This window comes from Nerophis ophidion, unplaced genomic scaffold (assembly GCF_033978795.1).
Source record: "Nerophis ophidion isolate RoL-2023_Sa unplaced genomic scaffold, RoL_Noph_v1.0 HiC_scaffold_32, whole genome shotgun sequence".
In the NCBI taxonomy this organism is placed as follows: domain Eukaryota; kingdom Metazoa; phylum Chordata; class Actinopteri; order Syngnathiformes; family Syngnathidae; genus Nerophis; species Nerophis ophidion.
Window position 1 is genome coordinate 147468 of NW_026906954.1, and position 23564 is coordinate 171031.

General features: G+C 39.6%; 1 protein-coding gene across 5 annotated transcripts in view; it reads left to right on the top strand.

Moving 5' to 3' along the window:
- The window catches only part of LOC133546571 (protein Niban 1-like), a 69721-nt gene that overhangs the window by 17440 nt on the left and 28717 nt on the right, over positions 1–23564 (top strand). For 4 of the 5 annotated variants that reach the window (XM_061892341.1, XM_061892345.1, XM_061892343.1 and 1 more), the window contains exons 5-10: positions 914–1078; positions 3927–4042; positions 11939–12043; positions 17087–17249; positions 17360–17547; positions 17736–17867. In XM_061892341.1, coding sequence (XP_061748325.1) covers positions 914–1078; positions 3927–4042; positions 11939–12043; positions 17087–17249; positions 17360–17547; positions 17736–17867 — 869 coding nt within the window. The remainder of the gene's footprint in view (positions 1–913; positions 1079–3926; positions 4043–11938; positions 12044–17086; positions 17250–17359; positions 17548–17735; positions 17868–23564) is intronic. The other variant, XM_061892342.1, reaches the window with a different exon arrangement.

Sequence of the window (23564 nt, forward strand, 5' to 3'; positions counted from 1 at the left end):
ACATTACTTAAATTTGTTTTTGCATAAAAAACAAATTTTTAAGGTGTGGCTTTTATTTTGCCGTGGCGGGCGCACGGTCAATGCCATGTAGGGGAATAGAGGAAACCTTGATATGTCTAAGTTACCTTAATCTTATTGGGTAAACATTTGTAATATTTTCAAAATGATTGGGATGCTAATTTTCATTAGCCTGTCAATGGGATCGTTCATTGTATGTTAGCATCAAGCGAGCGACAAGTTTCAACTTTTTTACTGCAAGGTTTGGTAAATGGTAAATGGGTTGTACTTGTGTAGCGCTTTTCTACCTTCAAGGTACTCAAAGCGCTTTGACACTACTTCCACATTCACACACTGATGGTGGGAGCTGCCATGCAAGGCGCTAACCAGCACCCATCAGGAGCAAGGGTGAAGTGTCTTGCCCAAGGACACAACGGACGTGACGAGGTTGTTAGAAGGTGGGGATTGAACCAGGAACCCTCAGGTTGCTGGCACAGCCATTCTCCCAACTGCACCACACCGTCCCCAATACTAGTTTTAACACCAATTTCAGTTCATAGCAGTTTGTATAGTTGGTTTTAACATGCTTCATACATGTTTTTGCACTTCATGTGTATATTAATGTACTTTGTATTGGAAGCAACTGGTTAACAACCTCAACTTGGAATTTAGCAGCTGTTCACCTACTAAATTAAATACCCACATTTTGGGAAGGTAGAATATTCACCGTGGGTCAACTTTTAAACTCTCCATATTCTCGACGTTACCAAACCATCCTTTTATTTGACATCTGTCAGTTCTGTTGAATGGGATTGTGCTGAAAATCAGAATTCCCCCTCTGGGGATTAATCAAGTATTTCTGATTCTGATCAATGAAAATGTTTCTAATCACACAATCTTTTTTTCTTTGGTTTAGATTTGAAGGAAGAGTTTTGTCCTCCTCTGTCTGGGATGCCTGGACCGTTTCCCGTCTACCTCCGCCTGCCGTACAGGAGAGATTCTTATTTCTGCTTCAACCAGCAGGACAAACAACTTCAGTTCATAAGCATCCTGTCTGAATGCATCAGACACCAGAACCAAGGTAGGACTTGGCAACAGTAGATTGAAATACTAAACATTTCACAAGAAAAATCGTCAATATGGCGACAAACGCTCACATTCAATCAAACAACTTTTTTGCAGACTTTTGTCGTGTAAATTGAGTAATATTTAGGAGAGCATGTGTTCTTACCAGTGTTGGGTTAGTTACTGAAAACCAGTAACTATATTATTTATTTCAAGACTAACTCAGTTACTTACACCCCCAAAAAAATGTGTTGCTGCGAAAAGTAACTATTTAGTTACTACTTTTTTTTTAATGCTCCCATTAATGACCTTTTAGCCTTCATTTCAGTCCTGTTATTGCAGTGGAGAATAATACAATGTATTGATCAACTTGACATGCATTTGCATCACTGAACTTTGCTAAGCCATGTGGTCTACATACAACACATATACAAAGATAAGTTTCAAAGGGACAATTTATTTCAGGGAAGAACAAATTGACAAAAGTATTTGAAATAGCTGCAACATAAAATACATAAGTAAGAAACAGCATAATAAGAATATACTTTTAAACCTGGCTTCACCATGGAAGGCACACATGACACACACAAAGCCTAACCAGGCAATTTTTTCTCTCAAGGAATTGTGAAATAAAATCATGTCTTTAGGAGATCAACACTGTACTGAAGCCCAGAACACTCTACGCATTTCCCCAGTTTTAGTTTAGAGATAAGGAAAGATTGGCCTGGCCCACTAGGATCCCTCTTTATGTTTGGGAACTTTATAGTCTGTCTGCAACCCGCATGCGGCTCTTAAGCGCCGCCCTAGTGGCTCTCTGAAGCTTTTTCAAAAATGTATGAAAAATGGAAAAAGATGAAGGGAAAAAAATATATTTTTTGTTTTTAATATGGTTTCTGTAGGATAAACATGACACTAACCTCCCTAATTGTTATGAAGCACACTGTTTGCATTAAACACGCTTCACTGATTCCAGCGCCGTTTTGTCCTACTCATTTTGGAGGTCATGTACAACTTTCTCCCACTTTCTAGGACATGTTTTATGCCACTTCTTTTTCTGTCTCATTTTGTCAACCAAACCTTTAACGTTGTACATGAATGCACAAAGGTGATTTTTGTTGATGTTATTGACTTGTGCGGAGTGCTAATCGGGCATATTTGGTCCCTGCATGACCGCAAGCTAATCGATGCTAACATGCTATTTAGGCTAGCTATATGTACACATTGCATCATTATGCCTCATTTGTAGCTATATTTGAGCTCATTTAGTTTCCTTTAAGTCCTCTTAATTCAATTTAAATCTCACGACACACTATCTGTATGTAATATGGCTTTTAAATTTGTTTTGCGGCTCCAGACATATTTGTTTTTGTATTTTTGGTCCAACATTTTGGGGTGCCGACCCCTGGTCTATACATTTGGAGTGATGTGATAATCAAACACTCTAGAAGTCTAGAATGAAAGAGTATATATGAGAATTGACAGAGTGTGTGTATCTTCAGTGCTGAATGATGAGCAGAGGCCTAGTTTGGAGTGTCTTCTTTAGCTTGCTTATGTTCTCACTGTCCACTGTGTCCAGCTGCCTGAAAGCGGGTGACTCCACTGTAGAAATAGCCTGCATGTCTTCCAGCACATACGCTGCAATGTCTCTATCAATGTTGTCCTGGCTAGCAGTTCCCCCGTTAAAATCCTGCCTCTGTTGGAGGTGACGTGTGTCTATCTTTACTTGCTTCGTCGAAGCATGTTGCTTTTCTAGCTGTTTCAGCAGATTTGAATTGCTGTTTTGGGCAGGAGATAGGTTCTTTGATCTAATGCACAACTTACATTTAACTCAAATGTTCTTTACTTTGTGCTCGACAAAAGAAAAGCTGTGAGAATATCTCCATGTTAAGAAACTCGGCTTCTGGCTCCGCCATGTTTTGTTTTCAAACACAGACACCCGCCCCCATCCACACAGAGAACGCCTTTTCTTTTCCTTGTGAAACCGCAGCGCTCCAATAAAACACACTGAGATCTTTCTGTTTCTAACCGATACTGACGTATTTTTCGGACTATAAGTCCCCGTTTTTTTTCATAGTTTGGTCGGGGGTGCGACTTATACTCAGGAGCGACTTATGTGTGAAATTATTAACACTATCGTAAAATATCAAACAATATTATTTATCTCATTCACATAAGAGACTAGATGTATAAGATTTCATGGGATTCATGGATTAGGAGTGAGAGATAGTTTGGTAAAGGTATAGCATGTTCTATATGTTATAGTTATTTGAATGACTCTTACCATAATATGTTAGGTTAACACAGCAGGCACCTTCTCAGTTGCTTATTTAGGCACCTGCGACTCCAAAGGGAATACGCGGCAGAAAATGGATGGATGGATAACGTAAAAATAAATTCAGCCTGTTGTTCACTGTTCTTTATGTATTTTAAATTGCCTTTCAAATGTCTATTCTTGCTGTTGGGTTTTATTTCCCCCAAAAATGCGACTTGTTTTTTTATTCTTTATTATGCATTTCCGGCATGTGCGACTTATACTCCAGACCGACTTATACTCCGAAAAATACGGTACATAAAAAGTAACGTAAAAACCGCAGTAATGCATCATGTAGTAATGGTAACTGAGTTACTGATTATAAAAAATAATGCGTTAGACTACTAGTTGCCGCCGAAAATAACGGCGTTACAGTTAGTCCCAAGACTAGTTCTCACGTCATTTATGCATAGCATGTTTGTTTTGTTGTCATGGTAACCGCTCCTTGTCTTGTGAATAAAAATAATTAGAAAGTCGTTACCTGCTGGCTCTTTTGAATGTTTGAATATGTAATGTACGGCGAGGTAATAATTGACCCATCTAACTCTTTCAGATTTCCTAAAAAAGAAGACGTGTGAGGTCCAGGCCTTCCTCAAAGCCATCCAGCTCTACAGACAGGACAAGGGCAAATATGAAGCTTGGGAAATGCTGATTGGCAGCGATGTCAGGGTAAACCACAAATTGTCCTTCTACCTCAGTACGCGTTCATTCATGTTCTATTCAGGCATACAAATCATTTGACTACTTGCCATGCTCGTCTTGGTTCAAACAAACTGGTCTCAAAGGTGTAAACTAGCATGACACACCTTGGAAGCTTGCTGCCGGCGTCATTAACAATCACTTGGCAACCCCACTGCAGTGTCCTTAATCATGAGGCACCAAGAAACCCTGCTGCCGTAGTCTGTAACGACCAAAATTCTGGCAACCCTGTACCGCCGTTAGTAATAAACACACTAGTCTCTAAGTACTAGACTAGCAGGACACACCTAGAAATCCTGCTGCCGGTGTCGTTAACAAAGACACACCTGCATTAATGATGATCATCTTGCAACCCTACTGCAGATGTCATTAACAGTCACACACCTTCCTAGCCACCCTGCTGTCGTTGTCGTTAACGATCACACACCTTCCTAGCCACCCTGCTGTCGTTGTCGTTAACGATGACACACCTTCCTAGCCACCCTGCTACCGTTGTCGTTAACATAGACACACCTGCTGCCGTCGTTGTCAGGTTCAAACACTGATGACATCTATTAAACAGACAAGAAGCAAGGAATTAAACAGAGACAGGATTCAATTTAGCTCAATGAGGAGAAACGTGTAGATCTGTACCCTTGTACAGTGTCATTCCACACTGATGAAAGATTGTACGCCTGCTCTTTGATTTGGACTGTCCCTGATGACATGACAACAGCTGTTTCTAAAAGAAGGGGGATCGTAAACAGCTTTAGTTACAAAACAGTTCAAAGAAAAGGTGCCTTGAGGGGGGTCAGGTCCTGCTTCCTCTCCGCTTTGTAGATCTCTGGTCAAGACAAAATCCTCCTGTGGATTACAATACTTCAAAGAAACCGACACCTTCATGTCGCTTTCCATCCTACACAGTGGAGTTTTACAAGCCTTTTGATTGGTAAGATCAAAGACGACAGCTTTTGTCTTCTGGTCGGGAACTCATTGAAACACAAAAAGTTTTGTGATGATTTGGAAACAATCATTCTGACAGTCATTAGTAATAATAGTACATCTGGCAACTCTGCCAGATGTACATTACTGGTATTTGTAATGGTGACACACATAGCAAACCTGGCAAGCCCGCTGCAGGTGGTAGTGATGATAAGCACACCTGGCAACCTTGTTGAGGTGTCATTAACAGTGAGACACCTGGCAACCTTGTTGAGGTGTCATTAACAGTGAGACACCTGGCAACCTTGTTGAGGTGTCATTAACAGTGAGACACCTGGCAACCTTGTTGAGGTGTCATTAACACTGAGACACCTGGCAACCTTGTTGAGGTGTCATTAACAGTGAGACACCTGGCAACCTTGCTGTTGGCGTCGTCAGCGATGACACGAATGGAAGCCCGACTGCACTCTGCTGGAGTGTCGTTACCAATAACTTACAGTTGTGATTAAAATGATTCAACCCCCACACAATTTTGGTGTTTTAGCAAGTTGGACATTTATTCCATATTTAGTTTATAGTCATATCAAATAAAGATGTGTCAAATAGACAAATGCAACTTCAATTGTAACACTGTATTTGACAAAATAGCTAAAAAGGACATTTTTCTTAATATCTCATTGACAAAATGATTCCACCCCCTAGTTCCATGCATCTTTAGTACTTAGTAGAACAGTAATGACATCCTTCAAAGGTGATACACAAGCTTCTTGCAAGCATCTACAGTATTTTAGCCCATTCCTCTTGGGCAAAGGCCTCCAGTTCATTCATATTCTTGGGCTTGTGTGCTGCAACTGCCTTCTTCAAGTCCCACCACAGCTTTTCTAGAGGATTTAGGTCTGGCCACTCCAGAGTCTTCCAGCCCTTCTTCTGCAACCACTCTGATTTATGCTTGGGATCCTTGTCCTGTTGGAAGGTCCAACGTCTCCCAAGCCTCAGCTTCCTCACTGACTTCATGACATTTGCAGCTAATATATCCTGCTAGGAAATAGAATTCATAATGCCTTGAACGTGCTGGAGATTCCCGGTACCTGAGGCAGAGAAACAGCCCCAGAGCATGATTGACCCCCCACCATGCTTAAAAGTAGGAAAGGTGTTTTTCTCTTTGTAAGCTTCATTTTTTCTCCTCCAGACGTAACGTTGATTCATAGGCCCAAAGAGTTCCACTTTTGTCTCATCACTCCATAGAACAGTTTCCCAAAACCTTTGGGGTTTGTCCAGATGATTTTTGGCATACTGGAGTCTATTTTCCTTGTGCCTGGTAGTCAGAAGTGGGGTGGGCCTGGGAGTTCTGGCATGGAGGCCTTCATCTCGTAGTGCGCACCTTATTGTCTGGGACGAAACCTGCGTTCCCCCCTCTGCAATGTCCTGTTGTAGTTCTTCAGCTGTTACCCGGGGGTTTTTCACCACTGTATGCTTCAAATACCGGACAGCAGTTGCACACAGCATCCTCTTTCTACCACGCCCAGGTAGTGTTTCCACTGTGCCTTTAGCTTTAAACTTGCAAATTATGCTCCCAACTGTGTCTCTTGGAATGTGTAATGTCTTTGCTATTTTCTTATATCCATATCCTTTCTTATGAAGAGAAATTACCTCCTCTCTTGACTTCTTTGACCACTCCCTGGACTTCACCATGTTGCAAATACACCATTGACCATCTACAAGAAGCTGAGCGTCACAGTCTTTTTCAATCAGTTTAATTGTTGCTCGTTATGGTTCTAATCACATCTACAGGTGTTTTCAACACCTGATTGAAAAGACCTTATTCAAATTCTGTTCTTAAGAGTTATGATCTTCAAGGGGTAGAATAATTTTGTCAATGATATATTAAGAGAAATGACACTGTTTGGTAAGTTACAAAATATAATGTTGTAATTCAAGTTGCATTTGTCTATTTAATGCATCTTTATTTGATATGACTATAAACAAAATACAGAATAAATGTCCAACTTGCTAAAACACCAAAATTGTGTGGGGGTTGAATAATTTTGATCACAACTGTACCTAGCAACCCTGCATTTGGCACTGGTAATAACTAGAGATGTCTTATATCGGACTGCCGATATTATTGGCCGATAAATGGTTTAAAATTTAATATCGGAAATGATCGGTATCTGTTTCAAAAAGTAAAATTTACGACTTTTTAAAATGCTGCTGTACAGACGTAGGGAGAAGTACCAAGCAGTTGTGTCTCCCAGTCATACTTGCCGAATCCTCCTGATTTTCCCTGGACACTCCCAAATTTCAGTGTCCCTCCCGACAATTTGCCGGGGCAACCATTCTCCCGATTTCCACCCAGACAACAATATTGGGGGCGTGCCTTAAAGTCACCGCATTTGCGTGCCGGCCCAATCACATAATATCTACGGCTTTTCACACACACAAGTGAAAGCAAGGCATACTTGGACAAAAGCCATACAGGTCACACTGAGGGTGGCCGTATAAACAACTTTAACACTGTTACAAATATGCGCCACACTGTGAATCCACACCACACAAGAATGACAAACACATTTCGGGACAACATCTGCACCGTAACACAACATAAACACAACAGAACAAATACCCAGAATCCCTTGCAGCACTAACTCTTCTGGGACGCTACAATATACACCCCCTTGCCCACCTCAACCTCCTCATGCTCTCTCAGGGAGAGCATGTCCCAAATTCCAAGCTGATGTTTTGAGGCATGTTAAAAAAAAATGTTGCACTTTGTGACTTCTATAATAAATATGGCAGTGCCATGTTGGCATTTATTTTTCCATAACTTGAGTTGATTTGTTTTGGACAACTTTGTTACATTGTTTAATGCATCCAGCGGGGCATCACAACAAAATGAGGCATATTAATGTGTTCATTCTACGACTGTATTTATCGGTATCAGTTGATATCGGAATCGGTAATTAAGAGTTGGAAAACATCGGATATAGGCAAAAAAAAGCCATTATCGGACATTTCTAGTAATAACACCAACCGGGTGTTGTTGATGAGGACATGTGGCAACTCTACAGCTCTGATGGTTTATTGAACACTGCAGTTGAAGCAAGAAACTTAAACAACAAATGAAGAAGTTCAACTGCATTATTTTTCTAGATAACGAAAAACCTTGTCCACTAACATCACTCAGTAGTAAAAGTCATGTGAAAAGGAGGTGATTACCTTTTAATGAGCCGCTGATTAAATGTTATCAAGCATTAGTAGCTGTAGCTTTTTACTCTGTAAAAGTGTATCATTAAGATAAAAGATCCCGAAAGTGCGGGGGAAAAAAGGGCACTACTGGATGGAACTTTTTTTTTTTTTTTAAAGATTTTCAATCAGTGGACAAACAAAATAAGACCATATAGAAACGAAAATGAGCATAGACCATGTAGACTCCTTGACAAACTTGACAGCAGAATCAAATCAAAGAATTCATGTAAGAAACACATTTTTACAAAAAAGAAAACACACACTGCAGAATTAAAGTCCTACTGAAAGCCACTACTAGTCTGATAGTTTATATATCAATGATGAAATATTAACGTTGCAACACATGCCAATACGGCCGCTTTACTTTACTAAATTACAATTTTAAATTTCCCGGGACTTTTTTCTTGAAAACGTCGCGTAATGATGACGTGTACGCGTGACGTCACAGGTTTTTAGGAAGTATGAGCGCTACGCACAGCTAAATGTCGTCTGCTTTAACGGCATAATTACACAGTATTTTGGAGATTTGTGTTACTGAATCTTTTGCAATTTGTTCAATTAATATTGGAGAAGTCACAGTAGAAAGATGGAGTTGGGAAGCTTTAGCCTTTAGCCACACAAACACACGGTGATTCCTTGTTTAAAATTCCCGGAGCTGAAACTTTACTATGGATCAGAGCGCGGTCAAGCCAACATGGATCCCGACCAAGTGTCAACCAGCAGGTTCTGGTGAGAAAATTGTGATAAAAAGTCGCTTCTTAACGGAGATCAGCTGAGCTTGTGCCGTCCATAAAGCTGCTGTTGAATCCCCTGAGACACTGGCGTCAACACACCCGTGGACACACCCCTCCGACTATCAGGTACTATTAAACTCACTAAAACACTAGCAACACAATAGAAAGATAAGGGATTCCCCAGAATTATCCTACTAAATGTGTCTAAAAACATCTAAATCTGTCCCAGTGCAATCGCATTTTTTATTTTATTTTATTTATTTTTTCTAGTCCGTCGCTATCAATATCCTCAAACACGAATCTTTCATCCTCGCTCAAATTAATGGGGAAATTGTTGTTTTCTCGGTCCGAATAGCACTTTTTGTTGGAGGCTCCCATTAAAAGCAATGTGAATATGTGAGGAGTCATTAACATGTGACGTCATCGTCTGCGACTTCCGGTAGAGGCGAGGCTTTTCTGTTAGCACCAAAAGTTGCCTACTTTATCGTGGATGTTCTCTACTAAATCCTTTTCAGCAAAAATATGGCAATATGGCGAAATGATGAAGTATGACACATAGAATGGAGCTGCTATCCCCGTTTAAATAAGAACATCTCATTTCAGTAGGCTTTTAACTGGGGTTAAAAACAACTTGTCCTCCTCAGTATTGATGATTACAACATCAAGACGATGTTCATGTTTTCCACCAAGAGGACGACCGTGTCATGTTTCATGAGAGTTTACTTTGAAAGTGGATCCACCTTCTTTTGTCCTGCAACAAAGTCGTGTAAACATGCAACAAAGTGATCACATAAAGGCGCCCAAAAGTCATGGACAATTATGTTTACAAATGTGGTTTTGCACCATTTAAAGCAGGGGTGTCATAAGTGTGGCCCACATAAATATTTATTGTAAATATACAATAAAAAATAAACATAAAAATATGAAATAAAAGAGCAATTGGGTGAAATGTAAAGAGAAAAAGTTGCAGTGTTGACTCTAATAACACAAAGATGCCATGCAGGCTGTTTTATTTTTTATTTTTTGAGCTGTGATTGCTCAAAAAATAATAATGAATCTAAATCAACGTTATGAATTATTGACCTATTCAATGTTTCACTTACCTCACATCAAAAAATTTCACTTTGCAATACTTTTTGGAAAAAAAATATGAAGTTTTCTTTGAAGAACAAAAAAACCCACGTTAAAGTTAAAATACCACACACACACACACTAGGTGTGGCTAAATTATTCTCTGCATTTGATCCATCACCCTTGATCACCCCCTGGGAGGTGAGAGAGCAGTGAGCAGCAGCAGTGGCTGCGCCCGGGAATCATTAACCATGAAAAAAATAACCTATTGAGGGATAGATATGAAGTTGATCTAGAGAAAATGTATGACTCATTTTTAATACTTTGATGAGTAAGGCCCTTTTTGGATCCCAAATACTTAAAACTTCAAAATAAATGTATATAATTGCTCAAAAAATGACAATGAATTAAAATCAATATTGTTAATTACTTATTTAAAATGCTCCAATTACTTCACACATTGAATTTTCTTGTGGGGGGAAAATTTGCATATTTCATGTTTTCTGCCATTAAAAAAAGGGTTTTTGACAAAAACGGCATAAAAAAAACTTTATATCAGCAGACAGACCTGAAGTTGATCTGGAGATAAAAGTGTTGAATGAAGAAGAAAAAATGGTATATGAAAAAAAATTTTTTAATGCCTTTTTTTTGACCAAAGCTTCCCGTCCAAGCTGATAAAGCATATAGATGCTGCAAAGAGGAATGGGCAAAGATAGGTGTGCCAAGCTTGTGCCATCACATTTATAAATCAAGGCTGTAATTGCTGCCATTGCTCCATTGAGCAGAGGCTGCCAATACTTATGCATGTGATTTTTAAAAAAATGTTTATTTTAAATACATTTGTGAAAATGTAAACTTTTCCTATTTCCATTTTGGGGTATTACATCTAGAATGTTGAGGACTAAATTAAATTAATTCAATTTTTGAAAAAGGCTGTACACTGCAAAAAGTCAGTGTTAAAATACTCGAAAAAAAATACAAAAATTAGGGGTATTTTACTTTAACTAAGCAAAATTATCTGCCAATTGAACAAGAAAATTTGGCTTGTCAAACCTTCCAAAATAAGAAAGAAAAAAAACATTTGTATTTTACCTAAACTAAGCACAATTATCTGCCAATAGAACCAAAAAAATTGGCTTGTCAAGACTTTCCAAAACAAGTAAAATTAGCAAACCTCAATGAACCCCAAAATACCTTAAAATACGTATACTCTCATTAATAACAAGTGCACTTTTCTTGGTTGAAAAAAAAAGACCTTTTTGCTCAATGTGTTGAAAAATATTCTTAAATGAAGTAAAGTGCCATTATCTTGACATAACATGCGCTCGGCATCATGATTTTTTTTTCATGCTCGAAGTAAGACATTATTACTTTAAAAAAGCAGTTTTATACTTGAGTGTTGATGACACAGCTTTGCAACACTTGATATTCTAGTTTCAAGAATGTTTTACTCAATATAGGTCATAATATCTCAGCAACAAGCTGTAATACCTTACTGACATTATTTAGGACTAAAACAAGTAAAACACTAACATAAAATCTGCTTAGTAAGCAGAAATATCTTATCAGACAGAAAATAAAAAAATATCCCCCTTATTTGAGGTATTTAATCTTACTTACATTTCAGTTTTTGCAGTGTGAATATTTTCCAAATGCACTGCCTGAAGTGGATATTTGAACATTTTAAATTGATTAAAGTAGTGGCAAAATGCAAATGTTCTGAGGACAACCAGTACACAAATTAAACGAACACAACAATCTTGTGACAACTTTTGGTCACATAATAAAAATGCTACAGGATGCTGAGCCAATCAAGTATGAAAGGTTGTGTGTAATTCTATTCTAAAATAAATACCGGGTGAGGATTTTTTTTTTTACCTTGCTAATCCGTCAGGTGTTGGCCAACCTCGTGATGGAGAAGCTGCTGCCGTCTTTGGAAAAAGAAATGCTCCCATACCTCAAAGCCAAGAAGACAGAGAAGAAGAGAGTTTGGTTTGCGGTGAGTTGCGTTGCTGTTGAAGTACTCTGCAAAAAGGCAGTGTTTAAAAACAAGAAAAAAAAATAGGGGTATTTTACTTGAACTAAGCAAAATCATCTGCCAATAGAACAAGAAAACTTGGCTTGTCAAGACTTTCCAAAACAAGTCAAATTAGCTAACTTCAGTGAACCCAAAAAGACCTTAAAATAAGTATATTCTCACTAACAACAACTGTACTTTTCTCTTGTTTCATTGAATATAAAAGAGCAAAGTCCATTTGGCTGTCATCTGTTTTAATATGAAACACAATTGTGTCAATCATGATTTGTTTTTCTTCACATGCTTGAAATAAAAAATGATCACATGCTTGAAATAAAAAATGATTACTTTAAAAAAGTAGTTTTATACTTGTGAGTGTTGATGACAGGGCTTTGCAACACTTGATATTCTACTTTCAAGCATGTTCTACTCAATATAGGTCATCACATCTCAGCAACAAGCTGTAATATCTCACTGGCATCATTTAGGACCAAAAACGCAAGTCCCGCCGCCGGCCGGGATGCCCAAAATGTCCAAAACGCGCCCAGCAAAGTCCCACAGGAAGGCGAGGTGAAAAGTGAGAAAAGTCGGTAAATGTTCAAAAATCCCACCCGGCTTGTGGCACTTCATGTGGGACTCAAAACTTGATGTGGGACTCAAAATTTAAGACTTGTGACAACCGGGTGGGATTTTTTCCATGTGGAAGTTGAACCTGGGTAGTAGAGATGCACGGTTTGCGGTCTCATCTGCGGATAAACCCCGGGTCGGGCGGGTGACATGACGAAAAAATAGATTTTGATTAGATTCGGGCGGGTGGCGGTTGAACCATCCAGAAATATTTGATATACATGGTTCTGGAATCAGTATCCTTTACCATTCAAAGAGCCACTTAAGACCCGTGTGACAAAGCGAAGAAGACAATAGGAGTCGCTAATATTCTCTAGAATGACTGCCGGCAGTCACCCAGTTAATAAGTATTAGGGCGTGCTATGAAGTCATTGGCTTTGTCGCCTTCTACAACTTGTGCGATCTGCTTGTCAGTCCAGCATCATGTTGTGTGTGGTTTCCGCGGCAACACGCACACAACTGCAAGGCATACTGGGTGACACACAGTACACTAGTGGTTGTGATATAAACAATTTTAACACTCTTACTAATATGCGCCACGCTGTGAAGCCACACCAAACAAGATTAACAAACACATTTCGGGAGAACATCCTCCAAGTAACACAACATAAACGCAACGCAACACAACAAATACCCAGACTCCTTTGTATCCATGACAATTCCTGACTATTTTATACACCCGCTAGCAGCAAACCCCGCCACCCTCCGTGCGTCAGTAAGGTGGGCGGGGTTGGGGCGCGGGGGTGTCAAATATATTCAGGATGTCTCACGGACACAAAGGATTCTGGGTATTTGTTGTGTTGCGTGTATGTTGTGTTACTGGGAGGATGTTCTCCCGAAATGTGTTTGTCAATCTTGTTTGGTGTGGCTTCACAGCGTGGCGCATATTAGTAAGTGTTAAAGTTGTTTATATCACAACCATCGGTGTACTCTGTATCACCCAGTATGCCTTTCAATCTTGTACGTGTGATTGCGGAAGCTGCACACATGTTGCTGGACTAACAATCAGTTTGTACGTGTTGTTGAAGGTGTCAAAGGCAATGGCTTCACAGCACGCCCATATTCTTGTCATCAGGATGAACGCTATTGGATATTCGCGAGAATGTTAGCGTTTCCCATTGTCTTCATTCATCTGTGAAACGGGTTTAAATAGCTCTGTGAGTGGTAAAGGCGGCCAACCTATTTCAGCGGGCGGCTACGGTCCTGATAAAATGTTGGTTCGGGTGGACGGCGGGTGGATGACGACTTTGGTGATGCGGTTGCGGATGATATAATTGCCTATCCGCGCATCTCTACTGGATAGGTATTTTGAACATTTTTGGGGACTTTTGCTGACTTTTGTCACTTTTCTCCCTCACTTCCCATGGGGCTTTGCTGGGTGCGTTTTGGACATTTTTTGTATCCCAGGACTTATGCGGCGGGACTCGTGAGAGGTATTTTGGACACAATGGGACTTTGGAACATTTTGGCCACCTCTTCCCCGCCTTCCTGTGCACCATTGCTGGGTGTGGACAAAACTAGTTTCAAGCATGTTTTAAAGTTAAAGTAGCAATGATTGTCACACACACACTAGGTGTGGTGAAATGTGTCCTCTGCATTTGACCCATCACCTTGTTCACCCCCTGGGAGGTGAGGGGAGCAGTGAGCAGCAGTGGTGGCCGCGCCCAGGAATCATTTTTGGTGATTTTAACCCCCAATTCCAAGCCTTGATGTTGACTGCCAAGCAGGGAGGTCATGGCTCCCATTTTTATAGAGTTTGGTATGACTCGGCCGGGGTTTGAACTCACAACCTACCCATCTCAGGGCAGACACTCTAATAATAATAATTATGGATTAGATTTATATCGTGCTTTTCTATTACTAGATACTCAAATCACTCACAGAGAAGTGGGAAGCCATCATTCATTCACACCTGGTGGTGGTAAGCTACATCTGTAGCCACAGCTGCCCTGGGGTAAACTGACGGGAGCGTGGCTGCCCTCCGACCACCACCTATCATTCATTCACCAGTGTGAGCGGCACCAGGGGCAAGGGTGAAGTGTCCTGCCCAAGGATACAACGGCAACGATTTGGATGTCAATATGTGGGAAGCGAACCTGCAACCTTCAGGTTGGTGGCACGGCCGCTCTACCCACTACGCCAAGCCGCCCCACACCCTACCCACTACACCATGCCGCCCCACACTCTACCCACTACACCATGCCGCCCCACACTCTAACCACTACACCATGCCGCCCCACACTACCCACTACACCATGCCGCCCCACACTCTACCCACTACACCATGCCGCCCCACACTCTACCCACTACACCATGCCGCCCCACACGCTAACCACTACACCATGCCGCCCCACACTCTACCCACTACACCATGCCGCCCCACACTCTACCCACTACACCATGCCGCCCCACACTCTACCCACTACACCATGCCGCCCCACACTCTACCCACTACACCATGCAGCCCCACACTCTACCCACTACACCATGCCGCCCCACACTCTACCCACTACACCATGCCGCCCCACACTCTACCCACTACACCATGCCGCCCCACACTCTACCCACTACACCATGCCGCCCCACACTCTACCCACTACACCATGCAGCCCCACACTCTACCCACTACACCATGCCGCCCCACACTCTACCCACTACACCATGCCGCCCCACACTCTACCCACTACACCATGCCGCCCCACACTCTACCCACTACACCATGCCGCCCCACACTCTACCCACTACACCATGCCGCCCCACACTCTACCCACTACACCATGCCGCCCCACATTCTACCCACTACACCATGCTGCCCCACACTCTACCCACTACACCATGCCGCCCCACACTCTACCCACTACACCATGCCGCCCCACACTCTACCCACTACACCATGCCGCCCCACACTCTACCCACTACACCATGCCGCCCCACACTCTACCCACTACACCATGCCGCCCCACACTCTACCCACTACACCATGCAGCCCCACACTCTACCCACTACACCATGCCGCCCCACACTCTACCCACTACACCATGCAGCCCCACACTCTACCCACTACACCATGCCGCCCCACACTCTACCCACTACACCATGCCGCCCCACACTCTACCCACTACACCATGCCGCCCCACACTCTACCCACTACACCATGCAGCCCCACACTCTACCCACTACACCATGCCGCCCCACACGCTAACCACTACACCATGCCGCCCCACACTCTACCCACTACACCATGCCGCCCCACATTCTACCCACTACACCATGCTGCCCCACACTCTACCCACTACACCATGCCGCCCCACACTCTACCCACTACACCATGCCGCCCCACACTCTACCCACTACACCATGCCGCCCCACACGCTAACCACTACACCATGCCGCCCCACACTCTACCCACTACACCATGCCGCCCCACACGCTAACCACTACACCATGCCGCCCTACACTCTACCCACTACACCATGCCGCCCCATACTCTACCCACTACACCATGCCGCCCCACACTCTACCCACTACACCATGCCGCCCCACACTCTACCCACTACACCATGCCGCCCCACACTCTACCCACTACACCATGCCGCCCCACACTCTACCCACTACACCATGCCGCCCCACACTCTACCCACTACACCATGCCCCCCCACACTCTACCCACTACACCATGCCGCCCCACACTCTACCCACTACACCATGCCGCCCCACACTCTACCCACTACACCATGCCGCCCCACATTCTACCCACTACACCATGCCGCCCCACACTCTACCCACTACACCATGCCGCCCCACATTCTACCCACTACACCATGCCGCCCCACACTCTACCCACTACACCATGCCGCCCCACACTCTACCCACTACACCATGCCGCCCCACACTCTACCCACTACACCATGCCGCCCCACACTCTACCCACTACACCATGCCGCCCCACACTCTACCCACTACACCATGCCGCCCCACACTCTACCCACTACACCATGCCGCCCCACACTCTACCCACTACACCATGCCGCCCCACACTCTACCCACTACACCATGCCGCCCCACACTCTACCCACTACACCATGCCGCCCCACACTCTACCCACTACACCATGCCGCCCCACACTCTACCCACTAGGCCACGGAGTACTCAATGCAGGTCATAAAATGTCTGCAACAAGCTGTAATATTTTACTGAGATCATTTAGGAGCAAAACCCGTAAAAGACTAACATAAAATCTGCTTAGTGAGAAGAATTATTTCATCTGACAGAAAATATGCAAATATCAGCCTTATTTGAGGTATTTCATCTTACTTAGATTTGAGTTTTTGTGGTGTAAATATTAGTGTCATGTCGTGTGCTCAACTGGAATCCATTGAGATGCACTTTGCCAACCAGACGGTGGAGGCAGCCTACATTTTGGTCCTGGAACATCTGCTGGTTGGCTTCGCAGCCTTGAAGGAGGAATGTCGGAAGCGTGTGGAGAAAGAAGAGGTGGTGGTCCACTCGGACATGGACCACATCCTCAACTCCCGGCAGCAGCTGCAGGAAAAAGTCAGAGGTGAAGGATTTTGCTCTTCCCTGCTTTAGCTCCGTTTAGGAATTTTAAGTACTTTTAATTTTGGATCCTTGTCAAGTGTCCTCAGTCACGGAAAAGTTTGGTTCCTCCAGCTAAAGTATGGGCGGAAGCGGAGAAGGAGTTTGCTGAGAGCATCCAGCCACACCTCGGAGCCGTCCTGGAGGAACTCATGGAGCCAATCAGCTCTGCTTTTCTGGAAGGACGTCAGCTCAGCGAGAGCCTGATGGACAAGTTGTTCCATGAAGTTCAGCAAGGCAAAGACATCCAGGAACTCAAACAGGTCAGACATTCGTACGCTTGGTGCCTGGTTGGAGGTGATCTGGTCTCATTCATTTCAATGACAAAAAAGGCAAATGAGTATCGTTGGCTTTGTAGTACTTCCTGTCTGTGGGCCTGTTTGCAGGTTTAAATGCAGTTCTGCTCTACAAATAACATCTTTATTGGCCTTTTCCCAATCCTGTCCTTCAGACTCGGGCTGCCATGGCAAGACCTGAACTACAAAGTTGCTACCAAAGGATTGACTCCCTGCAGGGAAGGAATCTGTTTGCCTTCTCAAACATCAAAGGACTCATTCATAGTACTCAGATCCACCTGCAGCAGGTACATGTTTCATTATTAATAATAATAATATATCACATCACGTCTTTTGTCCACTTTCTATTCTACTATTATCTTATTAGGATCACATTCATTTGGATGATTTAAGTTCTAGTGATTCTCTGTTGTATTACATTGTTTATATCATCTTCTTCTTGTTGCATGTCATGTTGTAGTTTTTATGTCTTGTATGTCATGTTTGTTTTATTTCATGTTGTTCTTGTTTTTTGTCATGTTGTATTTCATGCTGTGCAGTATTCCATGTTCTTATTTGTTGTGTCGTCATCTTTACATTATGTCGTGTTTGTTGTATTTCATGTTGTTGTTGTTTTTTGTCATGTTGTATTTCATGTTGTGCAGTATTCCATGTTCTTATTTGTTGTCGTCATCTTTACATTATGTTTTATTTCATGTTGTTCTTGTTTTTTGTCATGTTGTATTTCATGTTGTGCAGTATTCCATGTTCTTATTTGTTGTCATCATCTTTACATTATGTTTTTTGTTTTATTTCATGTTGTTCTTGTTTTTTGTCATGTTGTATTTCATGTTGTGCAGTATTCCATGTTCTTATTTGTTGTCATCTTTACATTATGTTGTTTGTTTTATTTCATGTTGTTCTTGTTTTTTGTCATGTTGTATTTCATGTTGTGCAGTATTCCATGTTCTTATTTGTTGTCGTCATCTTTACATTATGTTGTTTTATTTCATGTTGTTCTTGTTTTTTGTCATGTTGTATTTCATGTTGTGCAGTATTCCATGTTCTTATTTGTTGTGTCGCCATCTTTACATTATGTCGTGTTTGTTTTATTTCATGTTGTTCTTGTTTTTTGTCATGTTGTATTTCATGTTGTGCAGTATTCCATATTCTTATTTGTTGTCGTCATCTTTACATTATGTCGTGTTTGTTTTATTTCATGTTGTTCTTGTTTTTTGTCATGTTGTATTTCATGTTGTGCAGTATTCCATGTTCTTATTTGTTGTCATCATCTTTACATTATGTCGTGTTTGTTTTATTTCATGTTGTTCTTGTTTTTTGTCATATTGTATTTCATGTTGTGCAGTATTCCATGTTCTTATTTGTTGTCATCATCTTTACATTATGTCGTGTTTGTTTTATTTCATGTTTTTCTTGTTTTTTGTCATGTTGTATTTCATGTTGTGCAGTATTCCATGTTCTTATTTGTTGTCATCATCTTTACATTATGTCGTGTTTGTTTTATTTCATGTTGTTGTTGTTTTTTGTCATGTTGTATTTCATGTTGTGCAGTATTCCATGTTCTTATTTGTTGTGTCGTCATCTTTACATTATGTCGTGTTTGTTGTATTTCATGTTCTTGTTTTTTGTCATGTTGTATTTCATGTTGTGCAGTATTCCATGTTCTTATTTGTTGTCATCATCTTTACATTATGTTGTTTGTTTTATTTCATGTTGTTCTTGTTTTTTGTCATGTTGTATTTCATGTTGTGCAGTATTCCATGTTCTTATTTGTTGTCGTCATCTTTACATTATGTCGTGTTTGTTTTATTTCATGTTGTTCTTGTTTTTTGTCATGTTGTATTTCATGTTGTGCAGTATTCCATGTTCTTATTTGTTGTCATCATCTTTACATTATGTCGTGTTTGTTTTATTTCATGTTGTTCTTGTTTTTTGTCATGTTGTATTTCATGCTGTGCAGTATTCCATGTTCTTATTTGTTGTGTCGCCATCTTTACATTATGTCGTGTTTGTTTTATTTCATGTTGTTCTTGTTTTTTGTCATGTTGTATTTCATGTTGTGCAGTATTCCATGTTCTTATTTGTTGTCGTCATCTTTACATTATGTTGTTTTATTTCATGTTGTTCTTGTTTTTTGTCATGTTGTATTTCATGTTGTGCAGTATTCCATGTTCTTATTTGTTGTCATCATCTTTACATTATGTCGTGTTTGTTTTATTTCATGTTGTTCTTGTTTTTTGTCATGTTGTATTTCATGTTGTGCAGTATTCCATGTTCTTATTTGTTGTCATCTTTACATTATGTTTTTTGTTTTATTTCATGTTGTTCTTGTTTTTTGTCATGTTGTATTTCATGTTGTGCAGTATTCCATGTTCTTATTTGTTGTCATCTTTACATTATGTTGTTTGTTTTATTTCATGTTGTTCTTGTTTTTTGTCATGTTGTATTTCATGTTGTGCAGTATTCCATGTTCTTATTTGTTGTGTCGCCATCTTTACATTATGTCGTGTTTGTTTTATTTCATGTTGTTCTTGTTTTTTGTCATGTTGTATTTCATGTTGTGCAGTATTCCATGTTCTTATTTGTTGTCATCATCTTTACATTATGTCGTGTTTGTTTTATTTCATGTTGTTCTTGTTTTTTGTCATGTTGTATTTCATGCTGTGCAGTATTCCATGTTCTTATTTGTTGTGTCGCCATCTTTACATTATGTCGTGTTTGTTTTATTTCATGTTGTTCTTGTTTTTTGTCATGTTGTATTTCATGTTGTGCAGTATTCCATGTTCTTATTTGTTGTGTCGCCATCTTTACATTATGTCGTGTTTGTTTTATTTCATGTTGTTCTTGTTTTTTGTCATGTTGTATTTCATGTTGTGCAGTATTCCATGTTCTTATTTGTTGTCGTCATCTTTACATTATGTTGTTTTATTTCATGTTGTTCTTGTTTTTTGTCATGTTGTATTTCATGTTGTGCAGTATTCCATGTTCTTATTTGTTGTCATCATCTTTACATTATGTTGTTTGTTTTATTTCATGTTGTTCTTGTTTTTTGTCATGTTGTATTTCATGCTGTGCAGTATTCCATGTTCTTATTTGTTGTGTCGCCATCTTTACATTATGTCGTGTTTGTTTTATTTCATGTTGTTCTTGTTTTTTGTCATGTTGTATTTCATGTTGTGCAGTATTCCATGTTCTTATTTGTTGTGTCGCCATCTTTACATTATGTCGTGTTTGTTTTATTTCATGTTGTTCTTGTTTTTTGTCATGTTGTATTTCATGTTGTGCAGTATTCCATGTTCTTATTTGTTGTCGTCATCTTTACATTATGTCGTGTTTGTTTTATTTCATGTTGTTCTTGTTTTTTGTCATGTTGTATTTCATGTTGTGCAGTATTCCATGTTCTTATTTGTTGTCATCATCTTTACATTATGTCGTGTTTGTTTTATTTCATGTTGTTCTTGTTTTTTGTCATATTGTATTTCATGTTGTGCAGTATTCCATGTTCTTATTTGTTGTCATCATCTTTACATTATGTCGTGTTTGTTTTATTTCATGTTTTTCTTGTTTTTTGTCATGTTGTATTTCATGTTGTGCAGTATTCCATGTTCTTATTTGTTGTCATCATCTTTACATTATGTCGTGTTTGTTTTATTTCATGTTGTTCTTGTTTTTTGTCATGTTGTATTTCATGTTGTGCAGTATTCCATGTTCTTATTTGTTGTGTCGTCATCTTTACATTATGTCGTGTTTGTTGTATTTCATGTTCTTGTTTTTTGTCATGTTGTATTTCATGTTGTGCAGTATTCCATGTTCTTATTTGTTGTCATCATCTTTACATTATGTTGTTTGTTTTATTTCATGTTGTTCTTGTTTTTTGTCATGTTGTATTTCATGTTGTGCAGTATTCCATGTTCTTATTTGTTGTCATCATCTTTACATTATGTCGTGTTTGTTTTATTTCATGTTGTTCTTGTTTTTTGTCATGTTGTATTTCATGTTGTGCAGTATTCCATGTTCTTATTTGTTGTCGTCATCTTTACATTATGTCGTGTTTGTTTTATTTCATGTTGTTCTTGTTTTTTGTCATGTTGTATTTCATGTTGTGCAGTATTCCATGTTCTTATTTGTTGTCATCATCTTTACATTATGTCGTGTTTGTTTTATTTCATGTTGTTCTTGTTTTTTGTCATGTTGTATTTCATGCTGTGCAGTATTCCATGTTCTTATTTGTTGTGTCGCCATCTTTACATTATGTCGTGTTTGTTTTATTTCATGTTGTTCTTGTTTTTTGTCATGTTGTATTTCATGTTGTGCAGTATTCCATGTTCTTATTTGTTGTGTCGCCATCTTTACATTATGTCGTGTTTGTTTTATTTCATGTTGTTCTTGTTTTTTGTCATGTTGTATTTCATGTTGTGCAGTATTCCATGTTCTTATTTGTTGTCGTCATCTTTACATTATGTCGTGTTTGTTTTATTTCATGTTGTTCTTGTTTTTTGTCATGTTGTATTTCATGTTGTGCAGTATTCCATGTTCTTATTTGTTGTCATCATCTTTACATTATGTCGTGTTTGTTTTATTTCATGTTGTTCTTGTTTTTTGTCATGTTGTATTTCATGTTGTGCAGTATTCCATGTTCTTATTTGTTGTGTCGCCATCTTTACATTATGTCGTGTTTGTTTTATTTCATGTTGTTCTTGTTTTTTGTCATGTTGTATTTCATGTTGTGCAGTATTCCATGTTCTTATTTGTTGTCATCATCTTTACATTATGTCGTGTTTGTTTTATTTCATGTTGTTCTTGTTTTTTGTCATGTTGTATTTCATGCTGTGCAGTATTCCATGTTCTTATTTGTTGTGTCGCCATCTTTACATTATGTCGTGTTTGTTTTATTTCATGTTGTTCTTGTTTTTTGTCAAGTTGTATTTCATGTTGTGCAGTATTCCATGTTCTTATTTGTTGTGTCGCCATCTTTACATTATGTCGTGTTTGTTTTATTTCATGTTGTTCTTGTTTTTTGTCATGTTGTATTTCATGTTGTGCAGTATTCCATGTTCTTATTTGTTGTCGTCATCTTTACATTATGTCGTGTTTGTTTTATTTCATGTTGTTCTTGTTTTTTGTCATGTTGTATTTCATGTTGTGCAGTATTCCATGTTCTTATTTGTTGTCATCATCTTTACATTATGTCGTGTTTGTTTTATTTCATGTTGTTCTTGTTTTTTGTCATGTTGTATTTCATGTTGTGCAGTATTCCATGTTCTTATTTGTTGTCGTCATCTTTACATTATGTCGTGTTTGTTTTATTTCATGTTGTTCTTGTTTTTTGTCATGTTGTATTTCATGTTGTGCAGTATTCCATGTTCTTATTTGTTGTCATCATCTTTACATTATGTCATGTTTGTTTTATTTCATGTTGTTCTTGTTTTTTGTCATGTTGTATTTCATGTTGTGCAGTATTCCATGTTCTTATTTGTTGTGTCGCCATCTTTACATTATGTCGTGTTTGTTTTATTTCATGTTGTTCTTGTTTTTTGTCATGTTGTATTTCATGTTGTGCAGTATTCCATGTTCTTATTTGTTGTCGTCATCTTTACATTATGTCGTGTTTGTTTTATTTCATGTTGTTCTTGTTTTTTGTCATGTTGTATTTCATGTTGTGCAGTATTCCATGTTCTTATTTGTTGTCATCATCTTTACATTATGTCGTGTTTGTTTTATTTCATGTTGTTCTTGTTTTTTGTCATGTTGTATTTCATGTTGTGCAGTATTCCATGTTCTTATTTGTTGTCGTCATCTTTACATTATGTCGTGTTTGTTTTATTTCATGTTGTTCTTGTTTTTTGTCATGTTGTATTTCATGTTGTGCAGTATTCCATGTTCTTATTTGTTGTCATCATCTTTACATTATGTCATGTTTGTTTTATTTCATGTTGTTCTTGTTTTTTGTCATGTTGTATTTCATGTTGTGCAGTATTCCATGT